Source organism: Bradysia coprophila, assembly GCF_014529535.1.
Source record: "Bradysia coprophila strain Holo2 chromosome IV unlocalized genomic scaffold, BU_Bcop_v1 contig_106, whole genome shotgun sequence".
NCBI lineage: Eukaryota > Metazoa > Arthropoda > Insecta > Diptera > Sciaridae > Bradysia > Bradysia coprophila.
In genome coordinates, this window is record NW_023503372.1 from 332,798 (window position 1) to 355,133 (window position 22,336).

The 22,336-nt window shown below is 35.1% G+C and overlaps 1 protein-coding gene and 1 long non-coding RNA gene across 5 annotated transcripts in view; one reads left to right on the forward strand and one right to left on the reverse strand.

Annotated features, from left to right (window-relative positions):
• Positions 1-19,404, forward strand: part of LOC119070916 (aryl hydrocarbon receptor nuclear translocator homolog) — a 145,370-nt gene extending 125,966 nt beyond the window's left edge. For 2 of the 4 annotated variants that reach the window (XM_037175453.1, XM_037175451.1), the window contains 5 exons: positions 16,750-17,070; positions 17,142-17,903; positions 17,973-18,106; positions 18,244-18,382; positions 18,466-19,404. In XM_037175453.1, the coding sequence (XP_037031348.1) occupies positions 16,750-17,070; positions 17,142-17,903; positions 17,973-18,106; positions 18,244-18,382; positions 18,466-18,671 (1,562 nt within the window). In that variant the 3' untranslated portion in view covers positions 18,672-19,404. Of the gene's footprint in view, positions 1-16,749; positions 17,071-17,141; positions 17,904-17,972; positions 18,107-18,240; positions 18,383-18,465 lie in introns of all 4 variants that reach the window. The other 2 variants (XM_037175452.1, XM_037175450.1) reach the window with 1 other exon arrangement.
• On the reverse strand, positions 4,464-21,493 carry LOC119070935. Its single transcript, XR_005086569.1, has 3 exons — positions 21,427-21,493; positions 14,407-14,412; positions 4,464-4,473 (listed from the first exon to the last, which is right to left on the reverse strand). It is a non-coding gene; the product is annotated as an uncharacterized LOC119070935 (long non-coding RNA).
• Positions 21,494-22,336: the final 843 nt, after the last annotated feature.

Below are 22,336 nucleotides of genomic sequence, written 5' to 3' on the forward strand. Positions count from 1 at the left end.
AACTTGTGGAAGTTCTTTCTGTGGCAAGTTTTTTTTTTGGCTGAAATTTTATTGTTGCCTTTCTCTTCTTTTTTTTTTAAATTCATTTACATTTTGCGTTCAGCTTTCCACGAACACTGAACACCAAGGGAAATCCACACATTTTTTCGTGAATATTTCATAAGTTCACAACGAATGAAAGTGCTTAAGTCGTACCGTAGGAATGTGTAATTCTAACAGTGGTCGGTTATTTATGATTCAGGCTCTAATTGATAAAGAAAAATCTTAACCATGTACCAAAACCAAGTCCATAGCGAAAAAATCACGAAATCTAGTACTTCAGTTGTTCAAACTTTCGACTTATGTTTGATGAAAAATCTTTTACTTCGTTAGTTTTAACATACATTTCACCTGATCAGAAAACGCTTCTTCCTAAAGCTCATTGCTTATTTTCGTCGTTAAAGTCAATAACAGATGACAAAAACAAGAGCTTATTTTACAGATCAAAATTAATTTGGATTGAAAATATTTAAACTTAATGCACACCGATGTAAAGCTCTTACATTTACGTTTGAGTTCTAATCGTTGAAGTTATAGAACATCTATTTCAAATAAAATTTAAAAAATCTGAAATTTAATTTTTGATTTTTAGAAATTTATTTGGAGGTATTCCTCGACTCTTTTACTACTTTCCAGGATGCCTAAAGTCGACAAGTCACAGTAACTACTGGCAAAGTGTTAATTGATCTCGAAGAAGAAAGTGTAAATGATTGTGAATGTAGTTTGTATTTTTCTCAAAATACTCAACCATTTTTCATAACTTTTTTCCCCTAAAGGTAATAGTATTTTTCGTACCAAGACAGGAAATGACGATTTTTTCAGCACCAGTCCTAAGTTTTCCTTACGAGCGAAGCGAGTAAGGAAAATTAGGACGTGTGCTGAAAAAATCCATATCCTGTCGACGTACGAACAACGTTTTGTGCATCGGACAACTGAAATAGACAAAACATATCAATTTACTTGAAAGCAAACACACTTCACATTCACCATATTAAATTTAATCAATCGTATAGTCATAAAAAAATTCATGTAATTCTTTTCCCGAACTATAAATCGTAAAGAAATGAAGTTTAAACAAAAATCAGTCTCCAATGAGAATCAATCTACTAACATCAGTTTCGTTCGGTAAAAAAAGATTAGTTTGACTCAAGCTCCGATGTCCTCAACTTTTGTCAATTTTTTTTTTGCTATATCTTCCGGATGTTCTCAAATAATTACAAATTCTAGATTTCAGGAAAAAAAAAGTTGTTGAAAATCGGTTGAGTAATTCCAGAGATGTGGTAGTTCCACCCTTTCGTAATGTTCAAACTTGTACCAGTAGTGATACACCTATCGTTCTTTCATAAAATTATTTATGAATGATAGAACAATACGTGCCCGACTACTTTTACATGTCCGGAGACTGGTGCCGATATCCTCTGACTCTTAGAACTTGCTAAATTTCAAGATTCGAGAAGGCATTTGACGTCGAAAATGCGCACATCGATTTCACACTGCTGTTCATACTTCTTTGAACAATTTTTTTTCTCAGTTTCATTTATGAACTGCGATGACGAGATAATGCTCACATTAACATCTTTTTGTTTCTCATTTATTCATTCCGTGTCGTAAAATTCATTCATTGATGAACTAAAATAATAACTTAATTAAATAGCCATACACACCATAACTGGTCGCTGAATGTAATTGAATTATGATGCCCCATCATAAAACAATAATTTACGATAAAGCAACGGGAGAAAATAAATAAAAATCAGTTAAGTCCGATATAATTTAGTGTCGTAAGCATAAATGAGCTCTTGCTTACACACATATATATATATATATGTGTGTTATATACACAGAGAGTCGGCATTGCTTAACATTTTTCTCTATATAGGTGTATCCATTCACCGGATAACGAAAAAATCCTGATTGGAATAAATAATTAGAAAATCTTTTGTCATCATCATCAGCACTAAACAACAACGCCAACCATTCAGCTATGAGAATGGTGTGTAATAAGCACCAAAATAAATATGGAAAAAAAGACGAAACATTCACAGAAATATTACATGAAAAACCATTTGATGTGTGTGATATGTAATGCCATTTTGCCTGTCGAAGAAGGTGTACAATAAAAGTGTCGTTACTCTTTTTTGTTCTACTCGTTCCGACTCTTATGGAAGACACATACCGTCGTTTAAAGTTTCATCTAAAATGACAAACAAAGATTTTTACCTAAAAAAGTTTTTTTTTCCCTTTTCTCTCGATGTCAGGTGATTTTTATATGGTCTTCAGGGGATTTATGCTGTGCGCGAGTTATGTTCTCGGTTTGTATTTTTTTTACTCCTCCCGTCATCTTCAGCTATTATTTGTGTGTGATTAAAAACGAATCGGTTTTTATTGTGTTTTATGTTTTATAAAATCGTAATTACATAGGATTTTGATCGGAGACCTGTTGAATACAAACGCCTTTTTTGTGGAGTACCTTTCATAAATGCCTGGCGTGTTTAGTTGATGAAGTTTTGTTGTTTTTAAACTGAAAGGAAATGTATACACAATCAGCAATTATGTCCGTTTTTCTGTCAGTTTAAACGTACGTTATGATGGTACGGTAGTATAGTTTACAGAGAATATTTATTATTAAACTTGAAAAAAAAAATGGAAAATAACAATAATTGATATGCCATAAGAAATGAGAACCGCGCGTTTTTTTGTTCTTCGGTGTACCGGCTAATAAAGTAAAGATGAAAGAAATTAAATTAAATTAATTGTTTGGTAAGAGGAACGTACAACCATTATTTTCATTGGTAATTTATATTTTTGGACAACATCAATTTGAACAAAAGAGACTTTACTTGCTAAAAATGATGCTTACAACCGACCCTTAACAGTAATTGTAACTTTCATGTTTCTCGTGTTTTGACTCCTCACACACAACGGAGAAAATCGAATTCTGTAACGACCCTCATCATATTTTCATTCTCTCTCAAATTCACCTGCCGTCCTGCATAATTAACTTATTTACCAGCAAAACCCGAATTAATTCACTTTTCCTAACTAGTGTTAAAGTCGATTCCTGAACTCGACTCCGGCTCGCGCTGGAAACCTCTCCCTCGCTGGAAACCTCTCACTCGCTGGAAACCTCTCACTCGCTAAAAAGCCTTTTAGCATGAGTTTCTGATAATTATTTGTTACCCCAGTTGAAAAAAGATTGAAATTTCCTTTTGATGGGGTCAACTGAGAAATTGAAATTTCATATTTGTGTTCACCTCGCTTCGCTCTGGTTGCAAGAGTTCGCTCTTGCTGGAATTTCCTATGTTCTCCCCTTGAAACAAATAACTATTTCATACCATTCGAAACAGACCTGACATGAACTAGATTTAAAAAAAGCCAGGTCAAGCTTCAGGGATCGTTAAGAAATTGGAGCATAAAATGATGTTTCGTTTGATGATGATTTTGGAGAAAATTTTACGTTTTATTTCCTCTTGTCAGGCCCGTAGCTAGGGGGGGGGCATAGCACCCCTGACGATTCTCATATTCTCATATGCCCCCCCCCTGGGATTTTTAAAGAAAATAAAAATTTTACACTCACTAAGCAAAATAAGAACGTGAAAAACCTTTGACTTTCAAATTTTGTTGAAAAAAAATCTTTGCTCGCTTCGCTCGCACATAACCAACTCTTATCATTTTGCTTGCAAGAGTAAGAAATTCAATTACTAACAATTAGTACTGCTATTCCCGTGTTATCTTGTCGGTTTTGTTTTTGTATATAACTTCCTTAAAGAATCCAAAGTAAGTCTATGAACGGAACCGAAATTACACAGCTTTGAAATTGCTGACAAGTGGAAATTTTTTATTGAATGTTGCTGCAATGAGATTCAATGTCAAACACGACACCCCATTTTGAAGCATGAGAATTTTTCGACTTCAAAATTTCGCCTGATGCGCATCGGGGTACACTGGTGGGAAGAGTGCGGGATCACGGGATCATCTCTACCGGAAAGAGATTTTGGGAAAAGTTAATGTACGCGAATCAAACCCTTTTTCAGTATTTCTAAATGTTGATGATCGCGAAGTTCCTAAAAGTTCCCGTTGGGAATGCAATTTTGTGTACCTTTGTAAACCTTGGTTTCAGTTTCAATTGAAATCTTCTGAAGATATGGCAACCTCGGTGTCACTATCCGAGAATGAACACTTTCGGAACAAAGAGCACAGGACAGCGAACGTCATGAAACTCTTAACTTTGGGGTGTCCTTCAAGCATTATGAATGTTAACTGAGTAAGGCCAAACTTTCGCCTGCGTCGTAATTTTATTTTGATGCAGTGTTTTAGTACAAAATCTCAAAAAACGTAAAAACTTCCTTCTATTGAAAGTAACCATTTGAAACTATTTGTGTTTCCGTTACTTGAGATAGAGAGAAAAGAAAAGTAAATCCATTCGATTCTAGTCTGTCGTAGAAAAATATTTATATAAGGCGTGATCTTTTTGTTCTAATATGATTAATAAATTGAATTGAATTGAATTTGAAAATATTTTACTCTTGCAAAGCAGATGCTTCTTTAACTCTTAGTAAAAATAAGATTTTAGAAAGCGTAAGAGTTTTGTGTTAAAACACGATTTTAATAAAGAATACGCAAAAGAAACGCACGATCCCGGGGAGAAAACATTATTTCCACCAGCGTCGTAGCACTGCTTTCTAAATGACTGTATTTAAATAGATAATTTTTACTTTGTGCGATTCACCAACAAAAAGCGATAATCTCCATATCTACAACTTTTAAAAAATGGAAACTTCGGGTCAAGAAAATAAATTCCATGCAAGTGGAAATGAGAAAATTTTCGCCTTCGGCGAAATTAGACTACTTTTAAAAACACAATAACTTTTCGAAATATTACGTTGGGGCACTGCCCCCCCTGGCCATTCATCCTGGCTACGGGCCTGCCTCTTGTTCTGACGGAGGAGAAAACAGTCATTTTTTTCCAGAGCCCGGCTAATCAACTTATTCAATTTTTTTACGTACCAGTTCATTTACATAGTTTTGTCTGTTGTCTCAGCTTTTCAATGACACTTTTCCCGAATTTAGTCTTTTTATATAAGTTAAAAAAATCGACTCAGAAACTATAGAATTTATTTTCTTTGTATAACAGCATACGATCACGAACACTTCCAATAAATTCAATTCTAATGGACCCGAACATAATTCTGTCGATATACAGAAAACCCTCACTTTCAGTCACCATTCACAATTATGCATAATCATTTATTAAAGCTATGAACCTGTCGAGGCTCATTGATTTCATAAAAATTATGACCTCTCGACTATTAGTTCACGTATATGTACATTTTCTTGTCACATAACAAGTTGGTGTTTCAGCGCAAAGAAATATAGAAAAAAAACACAAATCGTCGCTCTACACACTCTCCTGTTGATCATGTTAGATGTTTTTCTTTTAAATTATCACTTAACGCGTGCTATACATTACACTTGCCAACATTATTGTTTGCCCCTCATTCAATTTATTAAGCGAAATGCGATTTTTTTGTCGACGAATTACAACAAACAACTTTAGCGCAAAAAATTTTCATTTTGTATTAAAATAATATAAATTAACTGCAACAGAAAAAAAACTGCTTTTCCGTGATTAATGATATAAAAATAAATAAATTTTTAATTGGACTATCCACATCACCGGTATCTATACACACAAATATATATATTGAGTTTAATTAAATTATACTAATAAATGTAATGCAGGTTTGATGTTTGCACATTTTGCTTTTGGTTTTTTATTCTCTTTTTTTACCTCGCTTTTCTGGTGTATTATGTGCGAGAATTGTATTTATATATTTTGATTTTGAAATGCATGTTGGTTGCCGGTGACGATAGTCAACGCCTCTGTCTCTGTTAATTTCAAATTTAAATGCTTCTTGACTGCAAATGTCTATTAAGCACGTGAATTATTCATTTGAGGCACATTTCATTTAAAAACTTGCATTGGGATCGTTATAATATCCGATTTTGAATTTTTGCTTTCAATGGATGAGATTTCTTCAATTACAATTTTTATTGTAAATTTATTGCTAATGTGAATTTATCAGTAATTGAGGGTTTCGCTAGAGGGGGACTTGACGCTTTGCTGTGAAAACAGGTAGAATGATTTTAAATTGTGTCGATTATTGCTCGTCCAAATCGGTTTGTCGATCTTTTTTTATTTTTACCTGCTAACCATGAGTCTAGAGTCAAGACTGGCTGAGTGCAGCAAGAGTCACCTTAGATTTATTTGTTTAGTGTAGTGACCTTCTAGTGTAGTGTAAAGAACAGTCTAAACCACCGGTTTAACTTTACTTCTATCCACGCCTCGAAGTATGCAAATATTATATGAAGAAAGTTAGGTGCTTAATTGAGATCTCCCCTAAACCTATGCTAGACAATATTTGGATTACGTCCCGTCATACAAGTCATTCATTGTCTACATCGTTGGAGCCACCAAACACGCTGCGACGACCCCAAATTATGAAGTTTTAGTGAACTTTAGGACGTTATCAATCAATTCGATTATATATTCGCTAGAAAAATTCCATTTGGAATTGTCTGCCACGGTAATCCAACCCGGATTTAGGTAGAAGACAATAAAACAAATCCAGCAACATTCAGCGAAAGGTACTTAAAATCGGTGAATTTACTCGATTGATATGCAAAAAACAGATTTCAACGTGGACTATATAATTTATGGATTTGGGAATATTGGTGACTGCCGTCTTGATTTGAAGATGTTTTTTTTATTAACAATAGCGGTCCTGACATCACCAGTAGTAAATGCACGGAAGCAAGATGGTTACACTTGCTGGCTTCGATATCTATCAAATATAACCCGTCAGAAACGGGAACCGTATTGCGCCTTGCATTTCAATTAGTTCTAGCTGCTAAATCTGTTATCGTCTCGGTTTTTATTAAAAAAAATCTGGTACTTCATTTGTTTAAGCTGAGATTCACCATTCACCATAATGAGGCTAAATCAACGAAAATTCATTTTTCTTATAACTCGCTAGACATGTCCTCTTTCTGCACTTAGATATTCTAACAAGAAGACGTTGTTTTAAGACCATTCACGTTTTCGTTGTCGACAACAGATTATCCGTATTCCTTTTAAAAAGGCTCTAATTTTTCCCATCCGTTTCATTTCTCAAATTAAAAATCGAATCTGTCAATTTTATTCTGATAACTAAATTCAGCATCGAAATTTTTCAATTTCGTTTCGTAATTCACTTCGCATTCATGATAAATAGTCATTTAGAAATTGTCTTAACGAAATTTATTACATGCTGAAAATCAACAGGACACAATCATATTGTGAATATTATACGCTCGAAAGTTCAATATTTTTTTTTTTGAGATCACAACTCGGCTAATTTATTTATGACGGAACATTACCATAAAAATACCAACATTTTATTGTAAATGAATTTTGATTAAAGCCCAACAGAAAAAAAAAACAAAAAAAAAAGAAGAAGAAGTAAATGCCCCACTACGTAACTGTACCTATACGTCGTTAACTCTCTTTTTATACCTTTCAATATTATTTTTATCTTGACAAAAAAAAAAGTTCAAAAATGATTCATTTGAGTATTAGTATTCAAGTTACAGAATTTATTCGTGACCATATCACACAAACTATATATATAAATACATGAGCCGAGCATAATATAGCCACAGCCAGAGAGTTCAATATTGTATTTTAAATTTCATACATAAAATATTTTTACAATAAAAAAAATTTTCTCCGACTTTTTTTCCGTTCCTTTTTCTTAGTTGTGTTTCTTTTCGGTAAGTCTGTTCTAGGCTATGAGAACAAAAATAATACCAAATTTCACACTAAAACTATTTCATTTTAACTGTTTCGTAGTCCATATTTGGAACAGGGTGCATGATTCGACGAAAAATCACAATGCAAATTCCATTTTTTATAACGAAAATAGAAAATCTTCAAAATATTGCAGCGTGTTGCAATTTGACTCACACGTGTCATACGGGGACATAACAAAGCAGGGCTGATTCAAGGCGTTTGGACAGCAAAAGAGAGCTGGTGACAACTATCTTCTCGTATAAAAATTCAGTTATAGTCATTCCAGCTAATAAAAGAAAATGGGTTTGGTGGACGGCGCCTTTGATAAAATGACGATTGGTGTCTACCTCCCCGTCTTCACCCAAAGTCTTGGCCTGTTCTCGTAAAACCAATCCTTGAAAATTCTCAAGATTCGTAAAAATTCTAGAATTCAAGAATTTTCAAGAATTCTTTAAAATTCCCAAAACCTTTGAAAAATCCTGAAAATAGAACCTGGCTTTGTTGTCGACAACTTTACTCCGTTTACATACGTCCAGAGTACGTTTAGCATAAAGTATCTTACTTTCTAACGACATATAAGTCCTGTGAAAGAAGTCCTGTGAGAGGAGTCCTGCGACAGGAGTCTTATCACTGGACACAATTAAGAAGAGACAAAGTAATATTTTACGATTGAAACTCATTCAGTTCAAGTTATTAAAGGTGCATTACGTGTGTGTTTCCTAATTTTCATTCATCACTTTTGGCCTATTTTACGTAATTTTTATTACTAAAAATTACCAAAATTACTAAAATTTACAAAAAATTAGAATTTTTTTTTTGGTAATTTGGTAATTTTTAGTAATTTTTCAACTTTAGTAATTTTGGTAATTTTTAGTAATAAAAATTACTTAGAATAGGCCGGCCATGCTTTGCTTACATGATTAAGCAATGGAAATGCATATATTTCACAAAAAGCTTTTCCTCCGCGTAACCTAATTTATTTGTCGCAGCTGTACTTTTTGCAAGTGGTTCTACAGCTGTGGCCTGCTACTGGTGAGGTGTTAAACACTTTTTGGTCAGAGCTCTCTACTGTCCAAAAATGATCCACAAACAATCCTCCAGACAATATAATCCCAATAACCAAATCGAGGTCCATTCAACAAGTACAACTAAGAGATCCAAAACAAAACCTACGCATTTTTTTGTGGTACAACATACATCGAAAAATGCTCTAAAACTGTAGAAGTTGAATATGAAATTCAAACCGTAAACAATGTCATAAACGGCAGTCAACCCATCACCCTGTAAATGTTCAATTGTTTTCACAATTTCATACATTTATTGACATCGATGCTCATTATTTCTGTTTTTATTTCGTATATAAGATACACAACAATTTATTCAAACGAAAAAAAAAAGACGGAACGAACCAGCAACATTGAAATGAATTCTATTTTGTCGTTCGATGTCGTCAGTTTGAACGATTTAAGAAAGACAGAAACCTAGCTGTAATGATGATAAATGATATAATTGTGATGTTTGTGTGACCCTTTCAGTTAAAAAAATAAATTATTTGTCAATGGTTTTGCGATCGCAAAAATATTAAATTGAAAATCGGTTTAATAAATGAATGCGGAAAAAAGTGGAGGGAATCAATAACATTATCAGAAAATAAATGCTTGTGCGTGCTTGTAATTTAATATAAAGAGATAAAGACATCAACGGTATGGGAGGCATACATTATAGGGCGAGCGATTTGCGATACAACATTGGCTTTTATGTGTGTAGTAAGCTGTTAATGTTTCATTTTCGTTATTTAGATTTCATTCCAGCTTGGATTCAGTTTTAACGGCCAGAGCATCGTCAGTCATTAAATCTGATACTTTATTTGTTTAAAGAACATTTACTGGTTTCATTCAAAATCTTGTACTTCATAAATCTTACCATACGCGTTGCTATATAAGTAAACATGATCCAGAGCAAATCATTTCTTTTGTCTTTGCTATCGATAACATGTGACAAATTGATCTTACACGGTCGATTGTAGAACATTTTCTAAGCTCTAGTTCATCATATTGTAAGATATTTGGATCCCGATGTTTCATTCTACCCATTATTACGATGGCTATCTAAAATCCTGGCAAGATTTTGAAGTCGAACCGGTGAAATTTCATATTTTATTTACATTTCTCAAGTTAAAACGTTGTGATGAATTTTGTTTTGACAATTGCCACTTTAACAACAAACGAGTGGTGCCACTTACCTACTTAATGATAACTGTAGACGATAACTCCTGATGTTAAATCTTTTTCGAGCAAGTGTTGTGAAATCTTCAAATCTGTTACTTCCTTTGATTAAAATTTTCATAATCTTGTACTTCACTGGTTTTAACATAATTTTTGCTATATCACAGAACACTTACATCAGCCAAATCTAATTACTTATTTTTGTCGCCCGTGTCGATAACATATGAATTTTCGTTTCTCAAAGAATATTGGATAATGAAGGTGTCAGAAGTAAATGTGTTTGAGTATGTGAATATTCACATTCTCATTGAGCTCTGGTGGAAAACACACGCATGTACCAGATTATTATTCTAGCAGGAAATTGTTTTTATTATTTTGTTCGCGAGAAGAATGCGGAATTATCCATACCGGCAAGAGCAAGTGCTCCATCAAAGTTACATTCATTGTTCCAATCCGATCCATTGTTTCCTACCCTTACTTCTTCTTCTGTCACTGGAATCACAGTTTTCAGCAGGAAGTCATTAGGGAGTCTTCCATCCAATGATGATAATTCCTCATCGTCAAGGTACCCAAAAGTGTAAAACCTAAAGACGACAATCGCTAAAGATATGCACACCAGTCTTAGATGCTCGACCACAAGAACAAATAGAATCAAAAGACCGATAAGAGGTGATCGTTAAGCTTGCAGTGATCCGTTATTCCCCCACCACTCGCCTAATTTCCGATCTGGTGCACTCGCCTAATTTCCGATCTGGTGCACTCGCCTAATTTCCGATCTGGTGAGCATCAGACACACTTCGGTTTATATTCTCAATACATCAGGTCGAAAGAGCTTTTTGAATATACCTCCAATGGCATCTATACCATAGCTGGGTGGTGTTCATCTTTGAACCAGAGAAAATGAGGAATCCTCATAATGTTCTAAGACAAGTTTGCAAGGAAAAACCAAAACAAAAAACTTATCGAAACCGAACAATATAATCTAGGACTCTACTGTGTGTGTCCAAGGGCGACACATAAATACAGCTCGTGTTATGTGCTTTTTGGCGCCCAACGAACACAATAATGTGAAAGAAAATTATCTCCAGGTACAATCGTCACCCGTCGTTTTTGTTTTTTCTTCCTTCTTTTGTATTCTTCGGTACAAGATTATTGAAAAGTAATTAATTGCTAAAGGAGGCAAAAAGAAAACGAACAATACCCGTTACGTTGCAACAGTTAAGATGCGTTAACATAAATCATTATAACCAACGAGCTAAGTAACGTATACCTATCCATTTTCCCATATTAAAATTAAAAATCACACTTTAATCTTTAACAACTTTTTGTGTTGCTGTTGTTGTTGTTCTGTCTTTAGGTTTTTGTTTTGGAAAAACAAAGACTAAAAATAATATATTTTTAAGCCACAAAGTTTACCAGAAAAAATAATAAATTACTGCGGTGGTTATATATATACCACCATATGGAAAAGAGAGTCTCTTGTAAGTGTACTTGTTGTTTATAGTTTGTTCTTATTTTTACAAAAGATAATGCAGGTATAGCTCATTTTGTTGTGCCAATGTTAATTACGTGAACTAAATTATCAGATGAAAAGTTGCACGGTTTAACCAGCTCTCTTCCATATAGACAGTTTCATAAAAAATAAATAAAGAAAAAAAAAGTCTGGCGAAAAAACCAACCAACAACCAAAAGCAACACCACCTTACAATATACAAAATAAAACCTCACATTAACATCATGTTGGTTTAGAATTGAAGACTTGCGAGCAATTTATCTCAGTTCGTCGTTGTTGTTTTTTCTCTGGTTCTATTTCCCTGTTTTAAACAAAATGTACAACAGAAAAAAAGAACGACCGTCCATGCTTAGCGCGCTTAGAAGGAAGAACTAAAAATTACAAAAAGTTTCTTATCAATTATGGTTAGTTTTATTCTTTTCCAAGTGTAATTTGTTTTCAAAAGGCAATTTATTTGAGATTAAGCAAACGATGTAAAATTTATGTTTGAATTGTTCGGTCTCTCGGTATTGTATACCCACCTAGATATATACACATAAAACATCGTAACATTGTACAATTCTTACGACGTTCACATACATTTTTTTTGTACTTCTTCTTCTTCTCTTAAATAATTTTGCAATTATATGATTCGCCAGCGATTTCAATGAAAACGCAACATAATCTAGGCTAAAAAAAAACCGATGGAACTTACAGCCTGTCAAAGTTATTGGATTAGCGAATTAAATTTATTGAGTGTAAGCAGGGATTGATGATATCCACGGCGCAAAAATACTGAAATGGTATTTGTATATATATACCCAGCACTAATCAGTACTCAATCTAACAAACTTGCGCTAAACGTATTTTCCGTTTTGATTCGATTCAGTTGTCGAAGAAAGAGGCAATTTAACATCTTTATGGTGCATACCGAAGCGACTGAATCTTACGTGTATCTATCTACATGGAATTTTTTTTGTGATTTGATTTGAAGAAATTCACATTTCGCTGTTCGTTTGTTTGAAGAAAATGTATTTAATATTGAAGAAGTTCGACCAAACCAGAGTCCATACGAGTCTGAGTCCATACGATTTTTTTTATCAGACCCTAAACCCATATTTACATTGATGTAGATGCACTGTGTTCTTAACGTGTAACGTGTAAAGTCCTAACAGGACTATGTCCTATATCTATTTTTATTCATTCGGTGTTTTCTCGCTGCCTTTGGTAAATTTCATGTGGCACATCTAATGCCTAAAAAAGCATTTATCACTCGGTGGCATAAATAACTATTTTCGCGTGAGGGAATCCTTTTTCTACGTCGATAAAAAAGTCTTTACTCACTGCATCCCCAAAAAAAGGTCATTACTGCATTGTAATGAGCGTTAAAGAGATAAAGACATCAACAGTATGGGAGGCCCTTCGGCTCTGGCTGCAACCGTTACACTCGGCAAAATACGAAGTTCCAACAAGAAGAAATAGTCAGTACATCTCGTTCTCTATTTTTCTATTATGTCAGCAAATAATTATTTGACCTGTCTTTATGAATGCAGCCGTTACTTCCCGACCCCGGCTGCATCACAAACATCAAAATAAAATATTCTTTCATTCCTTTAAAAAATTTTAACAATGTTTTCTCTGACCGAATCAACATTTTTAGTCACAGCTCCGTATCGAATAATTGGTCGTTGGAGATTTAAAGTAACAAAAACGTGAATTTACCTGAAACTGATTGACCTGAACCTGATTTGATAAGTTTTCACCTGACCTGAAACCTGAAATATTGTAATTAAATCAACCCTCCTGGTCAGGTTTCAGGTTGACTAATTTTTTTTTAAAGAAATTCGAATGGAAATCTCTTGAAACTTCAGGTCAACCTGAGACCTGACAACTTTCAAAAAACTTGAGGTTCAGGCCGAGTCTGGCTGCTTCATAAAAAAATATCTGACCCCAGGACCTCAGGCGACCTATTCCAGGCCTTCTATTCGTTCCTTTATTTCAAACTAAAACTTTCATTCATAAAATATACCAATCTAATGTCGTAGCGTTAATTCGTCCATTGGTGTACGGACAAATCGAATGTTCCATTAGCTAAGAACTTCACGTATTTTGTGAAGTTCACATTTAGACTGTCACATCAATGATGTCGGGTAATAATGTTGATACGATGCATAATCGGAAAGAAAGACAGCAACAACAAAAAAAAACACACCAAACAGCCGAGAAGCATACTTAATCAGGGCATTTAAAAGACCGACACAGCATGAAATTATTTCTTTTTCATATTCGTGAACGGATTATGATATGGTCGATTCGAATTTCTTCACTTTATTTCCATTGTTTTACCAACAAAAAAACAAAATCTGAAATTATGTTAAGTGATAAGCCTCCTTTTTCTCGGCCATTGTCGATCATAGCCGGTCTCGGGCAGGTCATAACAGTTCTACATCGGTTTTTATCGAAACGATAACCGTTCAGCTTTCATGGTGGTTTACACCGTGAAGATTACTTTTGTTGGTTTAATGAATAAAAAGAAAATATTTTGAATTGAAATTACGTTGAGATCTCACGTTGCGCGCTGATTTTGTGTTCTCTGTACTCTCAATTAGCATTAAATTTCAATAAAATCAAACATCTTCTTTGAAACAACGGGTATCATTATTAGCTATCACACCCTTTTTTCGAGCCACCCACACACATATATATATAGCTACATCTCTATACAGATAGCACACACTCCTTTCCATTGAAAAACCTGGGTTACAATTTATATCCCATTTAATTTTACATTGTGATTGTTACCCACAATGTTATTTCACCGATCCCTTCCAGCAGCTAAAAACTCTTCGGTTGTTTTAAAAACACCATTCATATACCACATCAACATACCTTTAATACCCATTAGTACCAAAATAAAGCAAAATCTTTGCGCAAACTTTTCATTAAGTTTTGCGAGACTTATATGTATACACATTTTCGAAAGGAGGACTTTATAGATATGGAAAAAGCCCCCGAGGTGGGAGTCATATAATGAACATATTTCACATGAAAGTCGTTGGTACAAACACTAGAGAATAAATTATGTTTTACTTTTTGCCTAGGCATGTATGTTTTTAAGGAAAAGCCACTGATAATAAACGTGTGCTGTATGAACACATCACTTTTAGTATACGCGCTTGTATTACATCATAGCATTTAATAGTGGAGAGATCGCGATAATTTTAGTTCATTTCTTTTTTGTTTCTTGTAATGTTTGCAATTAAGAAATTTAATGTCAAAAGTGAAATTTCCTTTTTGCAAAAATAATTGTAGTGACTGAGTAAGGAGTGGGAGTTTTGATTAAATTTCATCAAATAATAACGCAAGTTTAAAAGTGTGTCATCAGACCGAGGGACTAACCACTAGAATATGTAACAGTAGTTCCAAAACTCCATTAAATTTCAATTTTGTAGAAATAATCTGTATGACTGAACTGGGGGCATAAGGGGTCATAATTATACAGGAAACGCCAGGCATTTATTGCGGAATTATATTGGCCAAAAAAATTGAAGAAAAGCTCTTAAATTCTATTGGTTATGGTCGAAGGATTACCGAAGGGCCTTTTGGTTTATGTTTGGAAAAAAGGCAACGACGGGCCTTTTAAAAAATATCTTCATACGACGCCCGTTGAAACAGTTTTATGTGAAATCATTTATTTTGTTCATTTATTCACTAATCAATACATTTACTTCTTCATTAATTCAAACACTCATTTATTCGTTCAATTATTCATTTGTTCATTTATTAATTTATTATTCGTTCATTCACTCATTTATTTGTTCATTTATTCAATCATTTCTTCATTTATTCATTTTTCGTTCATTCACTCATTAATTTATTCATTTGTTCATTTATTCGTTTATTTGTTCAATCTTCCATTTACGGCCATTCATTCATTTATTTGCATATTCATTCATTGGTTCATTTTTTACGTTGCTTTTTCAATTCAATCATTCAATTATATGTTGTAGTTCATCATTCATTCAAAATGTCTTGCGAAATGTCTCGCTTGAAAGAAAAAACTTCCTCCATTATAAGATTTCCGTTACAAAAAAATTTTCTGAAAATTAATTTCTCATATGTGTGGTGTGATTAACCATATTTTCTCCACTGAAAAGGTCATAAGAAAATCACGTTCTGTTGACACTTTGTCTGATGACATTTCGGGGCAGAACATGTCTATTTTCTACCCTTTTATTTTGACAGGGAGAAATAGAAATCTTCTACCCTGAACTGTCACCTTTGTTTTAGTTGTATCTAATTGAAATGTTTTGGTTTCTTGAAAGTGAATAGGAAGGAAATTTTGATTAGAGCGATTCGCGGCCTTCGGTCTGTTCTAATCGCAAAACTCTTCTTACAGCTTCCTATTTGGTTCCCTCGGTAAACAAATAATTATTTCAATTCAAATAACAATAGGTGCTTGATCTTCCTATTATATTCGAATTGCATAGATTCATACAAGTTCATGATTTCACCAAAACATTACAGCGAAGGAAAACCTCCATCCATTCGACAGACCCTACTATATATACAACAAAAAGGGAAAATATTTTCACACAGACATGAAGTTGTAAATGTTAGTTATAATGACGATAAGAGCATAAGTTAACATCCCGAAAAGGAAAGTTTTTCCGTGATAGTGGAAAATTGTTTGTGAAGTTCTACCTTAAGCAGTCACAGAGACATAAATCCCTGCATGATACAGCCGAAGTGGGAAATGTACATTTTATTTGTGGATTTTAAGCATCACATAAAATTTGAAACAAACAAAACAGATTAGCTGTGTTGGATGTGCTGCTGTGAAGGTGGGAGAGGGGGTGAAAATTTAAGTTTTAGATCAGAATCGGGGTGTTAAATAGTGGTGCGGTAAGTGAGAAGTTCCTAATGGGATTGGATAATTGCTGTTTGATATAACAAAAGGGCTAATGAAATTTTACTGCTGCCGTGTCGGTGGTGTTAACGATGTGCGTCTGTTTAAGGTTTATTTAAAAGTCTGCAACAAACATTTGTTTGTCGTTAGGACATACCTCATGTGGCCAATGACTCAAAATTATATTTTAAAACTTCAGATTCACTGTCGGCCAATCGAAAAATCCTAATAAAATTTCCAATTTTAATTCCAGGTACGGGCAACACAAACAACGATGGCACCTACAAACCATCATTTCTAACCGATCAGGAACTTAAGCATCTAATCCTTGAAGCAGCCGACGGATTTCTTTTTGTCGTTTCTTGTGATACTGGACGAATCATTTATGTGTCGGATTCGGTCCAGCCGGTGTTGAATCACTCACAAAATGATTGGTACAATTCGTCGCTGTTCGAGAACATTCATCCGGACGATCGGGAAAAAGTTCGAGAACAATTATCAACTCAGGAACCGCAGAATACCGGCAGAATTCTGGACTTGAAAACTGGTACGGTGAAAAAGGAGGGACATCAATGTAAGTTATACTGGACCACGTTCGATTTAATTGAACTTTTTTTTTGAATGAAAATGTTTTTATTCCAATAGCATCCATGAGACTGCACATGGGTTCACGTCGTGGTTTTATATGTCGAATGAAAGTAGGCAACGTTAGTTCGGACAGTATGGTCGCTCCACATTTGAATCGATTGAAACAACGAAATTCGTTGGGCCCGTCACGAGATGGAGTCAACTATGCCGTCGTTCATTGTACAGGCTACATAAAGAATTGGCCACCGACCGACATCTATCCGAACGTTCAAATGGACCGAAATCAAGAGGATGACATGCACGCCCACTGTTGTTTGGTGGCAATCGGTCGATTACAGGTCACATCTACGGCAAATTCCTCGGATCTGGCTGGTGGCAACAGTAATAACGAATTCATATCTCGTCATGCGATGGATGGAAAATTTACGTTTGTTGATCAGAGGGTGATGCACGTGCTGGGATACAATCCTACCGATTTATTGGGCAAAAGTTGTTACGACTTCGTGCACCTGGAAGACCAAGGACATATGAAAGAGAATTTCGAATTGGTACTGAAGCAGAAGGGACAAATGTCGCATGTTATGTACCGTTTTCGGACGAAGAATCGCGAATGGGTGTGGTTGAGGACACAGGCGTACGCATTTTTGAATCCCTTTTCCGAAGACGTCGAGTATATTGTGTGTACAAACAGTTTTAAGCCGATGAATGCGGGTGCTCAGGAACTGGCCACGCCCGAACATGAACAAGTCTATCAGGCACCAGGCATCGATTATTCACTGCAAGCGGGAGGAAGACGAGATCCGACTCCGACGGCAGCTGGTAAGATGAAATTGAAATGCAGAAGTGTGGATGGGTCGGTTTTACCATTACGGATTGTTTGTCTTTCAGTTTACAACACCCATGGCATGATTTCTCACATTCCGGCACAAAATAATGTTGTACAGCGTCCGAATAGTGCTCAAAATTCAATTGCTTATCAAACATCACCTACGCCCGCTGCGACCGCATGGACATTGCGACAGGTACATTTCATTTTGTTGTTCATACTGAACACATTAGCCTTATACGAGACTAGACGAAAGATTAGTCGATCGATCTATCTCTGACAACGATCCTTTGGCTGAGTCAATAATTGAAATTATTCTCCTCAAAACAGCAGCAACCCGTAACTGAAAGTTACCCCAGCTACAACCAAGTTAGTCCATCTCGATCGCCAAGCGGGCCCACGTACACTCAACTTAGTGGTGGAAACAATAGACAGAACTATCATACAACAACCGCACCGCAAGCAAATTCAGGTAAAACATTCTCGGTTACTTAGTCACACACCTGCCCGAATCGACTCAAACTAACAAAAAACTTTTTTTCTCCCGAACAACAGGAATGTGGGGCTGGCAAAATCCCAATCAGTCATCCGATCCAGGTCCTGGTTCGAGCGGCAATCACACTGCCGTACCAGTATCAGCCGGTAATCTTCAGGGACAACCACAAGGTCAAGAGCTAACCGAAATGTTAACGATGCTTGACCACGGACCGGCCACATTCGAGGATTTGAACATAAACATGTTCAGTACGCCATTCGAATAGGGGAGAAAAACTGGCGACTGGACGGTTTTTGAGTGTGTGTGCTTTTGTGTTCTTATAGTCGGGGTACGCGGCGATGGTGACTTTGGGGGCATTTATTTTAGTAGAAAATTTCTTTTTTGATTATAGGTTTGTAATGAGAAAAGGGAACGGACAGTGAAAGCTAAGCGCTTTTAGAGTTTAAAACACAAGACAAAGACGTTACGTATCGTGTTACCCTCAATTTACCTTTTAAATTTAAACTGAAAACATCATCCCTCTTTATGGTTTACATTCTAGACATGTAAGATTAAAGAAACTTAAAAAAAACAAATTTTTTTTCTCGTCTTTTCCTTATTTCGCATCATAGAATTGTAAGTAAATTCAACAATTTAAATATTAAGATAATCCCTTCAGACACAAATGAAAAATTGTAAAAACAATTGTTAGAGTGTACATTTAACAATCTTAATTAGACAAAGAAGTAAAAAAATAAAAATAAAAATAAAAAAAACGAAAAATAAAGAAGAAAAAAAGTTTAAATAATTGTGTGACATAGCGTCCTAAATCAAAAGAAAATTCAGTTTTCTTCATCTGTTTTTCGTTACATAAAATAAATGAAAAACACAAAACAGTCAACGAGTTATTGTGTAACAACAATCAGTTTCTTTTGTAAGCAAAACAACAACAAACCGATAAAAATTCACTAAGATTTATTCATCACAAATTTACGTAAAAATTAAAAACATTTCAGTGACGAATTGCAATTTAAAGTAAAATGAAATGCAAAAAAACTTAAGCAAAAAACAAAAAAAAAATTATTAAACCCAAAAAGAAAAAAATTTAAACAAAAAAAATTGTGAGTGTGTTAAGTGTGTGCTTTTATAAATTATTTCGATTTCATTTATTTTACAAAAAAAAAAGACTTTTTCAATTTAGTCTCCCTGGTTTGTTCAAAAACTATATTTCGTCTTTTTCCTTTACAATATTCTCTGAGAGAATTTCTCTCGTTTTATGTTTTTTTTTTCCTCTCCTCTTTTGGTTGTTTATATTTGTAATAACAGTAATTCCATTTGCATATTTTTTAAAATATAAAATAAAAAATGAAAAGAAAAAATTATCCGATTTTTTTTGGTGTTTTTATTTCAATCAATTTAATTGGAAATTTAAGTGGCAAGATAGTTGGGGTAATCGAAATATTTTCAGTTTCGCAGCTTTATTGCTTGAAACCCTGCCGATCGAACAGTTGGAAGTATTTTAGAAGATCGAATTTTCTCTGTTCATAAGTTGTACAGAGACGGACGGGGGAGAAATAAAATAAACATTTTAATTGCAAAACGACACTGCAGTCTCCTAATTTGAAACTCTAAGAACTTTGAAAAGTTTTAAAATGACGGAATCACGCGGAGCCTTGGATAGCACATTACTAATATGATTTGTGTCAATCAATGAAAACATCAGCCATGGAAATGATGCGGTAGCTTGGTAACGGGCTACCGGGAAACACGTACTACATGTGGATTTAATCTGGAATTCGAATAAATTTAGGGGAAATGTATGGACGAGGAAGTCATTTTAGTGTGTGGGAAATTACTTCGAAAACGGCGGCCAGGACTGTGACTTTTCCGGATAATTTTGTCACTTTTTTCGTCACTGGGCCACGACTTTCTCGGAGCTATTTCCTCCTCGGTTTCGGTGTACTTGGTTACCGAGAAGAAAACATTTTAACATTGCTTCGATGCCCAGAAAACATAATACCGGTTCTCTTTGCCATTTTCTATCGCTTCATAGAGCGCAAGCGATTCGTTGAATTTTCTCGTTTAGCTAAACGATTGATAACACAATAGAAATACGATCACTGATGTTTCGAACAAGAAAAAAACATGCCACCGAACCTACCCGCAGTATCTGACTCCACCCGAATGGCATTCAATTCACCGCTCAATTCGATGACCCGTTCCTGTGCCGTTTCGTACATCTCGTTCTTTTCCTCGAGCTCTTTCCGTTTCGTTTCCAGATTCTCCTCGGCACATCGCAAACGGTCCATCAAATCTTCGATTTTATTCTATGGAAAAAAGGTGATCGGCTAATTAACCGGCTAATTATTTGACATTAGGGTGGGTCGTATTTTCATTTTGTTTTTATTTTAAAAGGCCTGGCCCCAGGCTGTACTCAGAATTGACCAAGGAATCCGAAACGGCAAAAAAAAAAATTTTAAAATTCATTTTTCCCTTGCCTTAGGCTGATTTTTGATTTTTGGGGTAGTAGCATGAAATTGCACACAATGTTGACAGATATCACGGGCAGTTGGGAACAGAAGACATTGCTGCTAACTGTAGTGAATAGCTGAGGAGTCCAGCTATGAAATACCATAAGAACGTTGTTGTTCTTCGCCTTCACTCGGGCAGGGTAACTCTGTCAGTGTTCCCAACTAAGACTTTTCAACCAAAAATTTCAACTTTATTTGCAAACAAAATCGGCAAATCACGACATAATACATCGTGTGAGGTATGTCTGAACAGGTAATCTCATAGAGAATCCATTGCAGAGACGTTTTTTGAAAACAAGTTGAAAAAACTCAAAGGAGCTTTGTTTTTGAAGCCCAAAGTTGGCAATTTTTTGTTAGAATGAAAAAGTTAAATAAAAGTTTTTTTTTGCTGTTTCGGATTCCTTGGTCAATTCTGAGTACAGCCTGGGGCCACGTCTTTTATAATAAAAACAAAATGAAAATGCGACCCACCCTATTTGACATCCTACATTTCATATATTTCCAACTTACCAATTTATTGACTGACTCATCACACCCTGTGTGAACATGGATGATGCCGTTGACCATGACAGACATGGCACCAGAACCAAAGAGTCAAAATGACGCATACCAAAATAATACCGAGACTACGAGCAAAATGTGGGCGTAATTCGTCTCAACCAATGAATGAGGCGAATTTTGCGGGAATTCTGGGGGAATTAAAAAATCCCGATGTTGCTATGCTTTACTATGATTTTTATTGCTCTAATTGAAACCAAACTTTGAAATAAGTTACGATAATGTTTTCTAGAAACTTCCACGGAATACGGTAATGTTGGTTGAATAGCTATCGTGAACGACAGTTCATTTATTACAAACACACCGGATCCCTTTTTTATCAAGTCCATAAATCGACCGGCCATGTTGCTAAATTGGAACGTTCTGTCGATCTCGTTCGTCGCATTTTTCACCTGTCTGTCCATTTTAATTTGAGCCATCCTGCTTATCAAATTGACCACCTTCGCCTTGTTCACCAACCTGCGCTTGAGACTCACTTTGATCCGGTACCCGGCCCCTTAAACGTAACCGAATCGTGAGGACAAGAGATATAGTATACACAAATGTGCAATGCGACTCTGGACTCACCACGGAGACTCGCAACAACACAGAAAAGTATGATGACAATCTTCATTTTAGGGAGGTATACGAACAATCTCGTTTGAAGGACCAACTGCAACTGTATACTCACTTGAAAGGGACCTGGTTGGCAGCACTAGGGTAAATGTTCATAAATGTCCTTTCAAATGAGTAGACTACACAACGTTGTGATTTTTGTTTAACTTTTCATAATTTCTCTGAGAAAGATGCGGGAAATTGCAAAAAAAAAGTAAGTAAAGGTAACTTTCGCGGATTTGTTGAATTTAGTGAATTTGGAGAATTT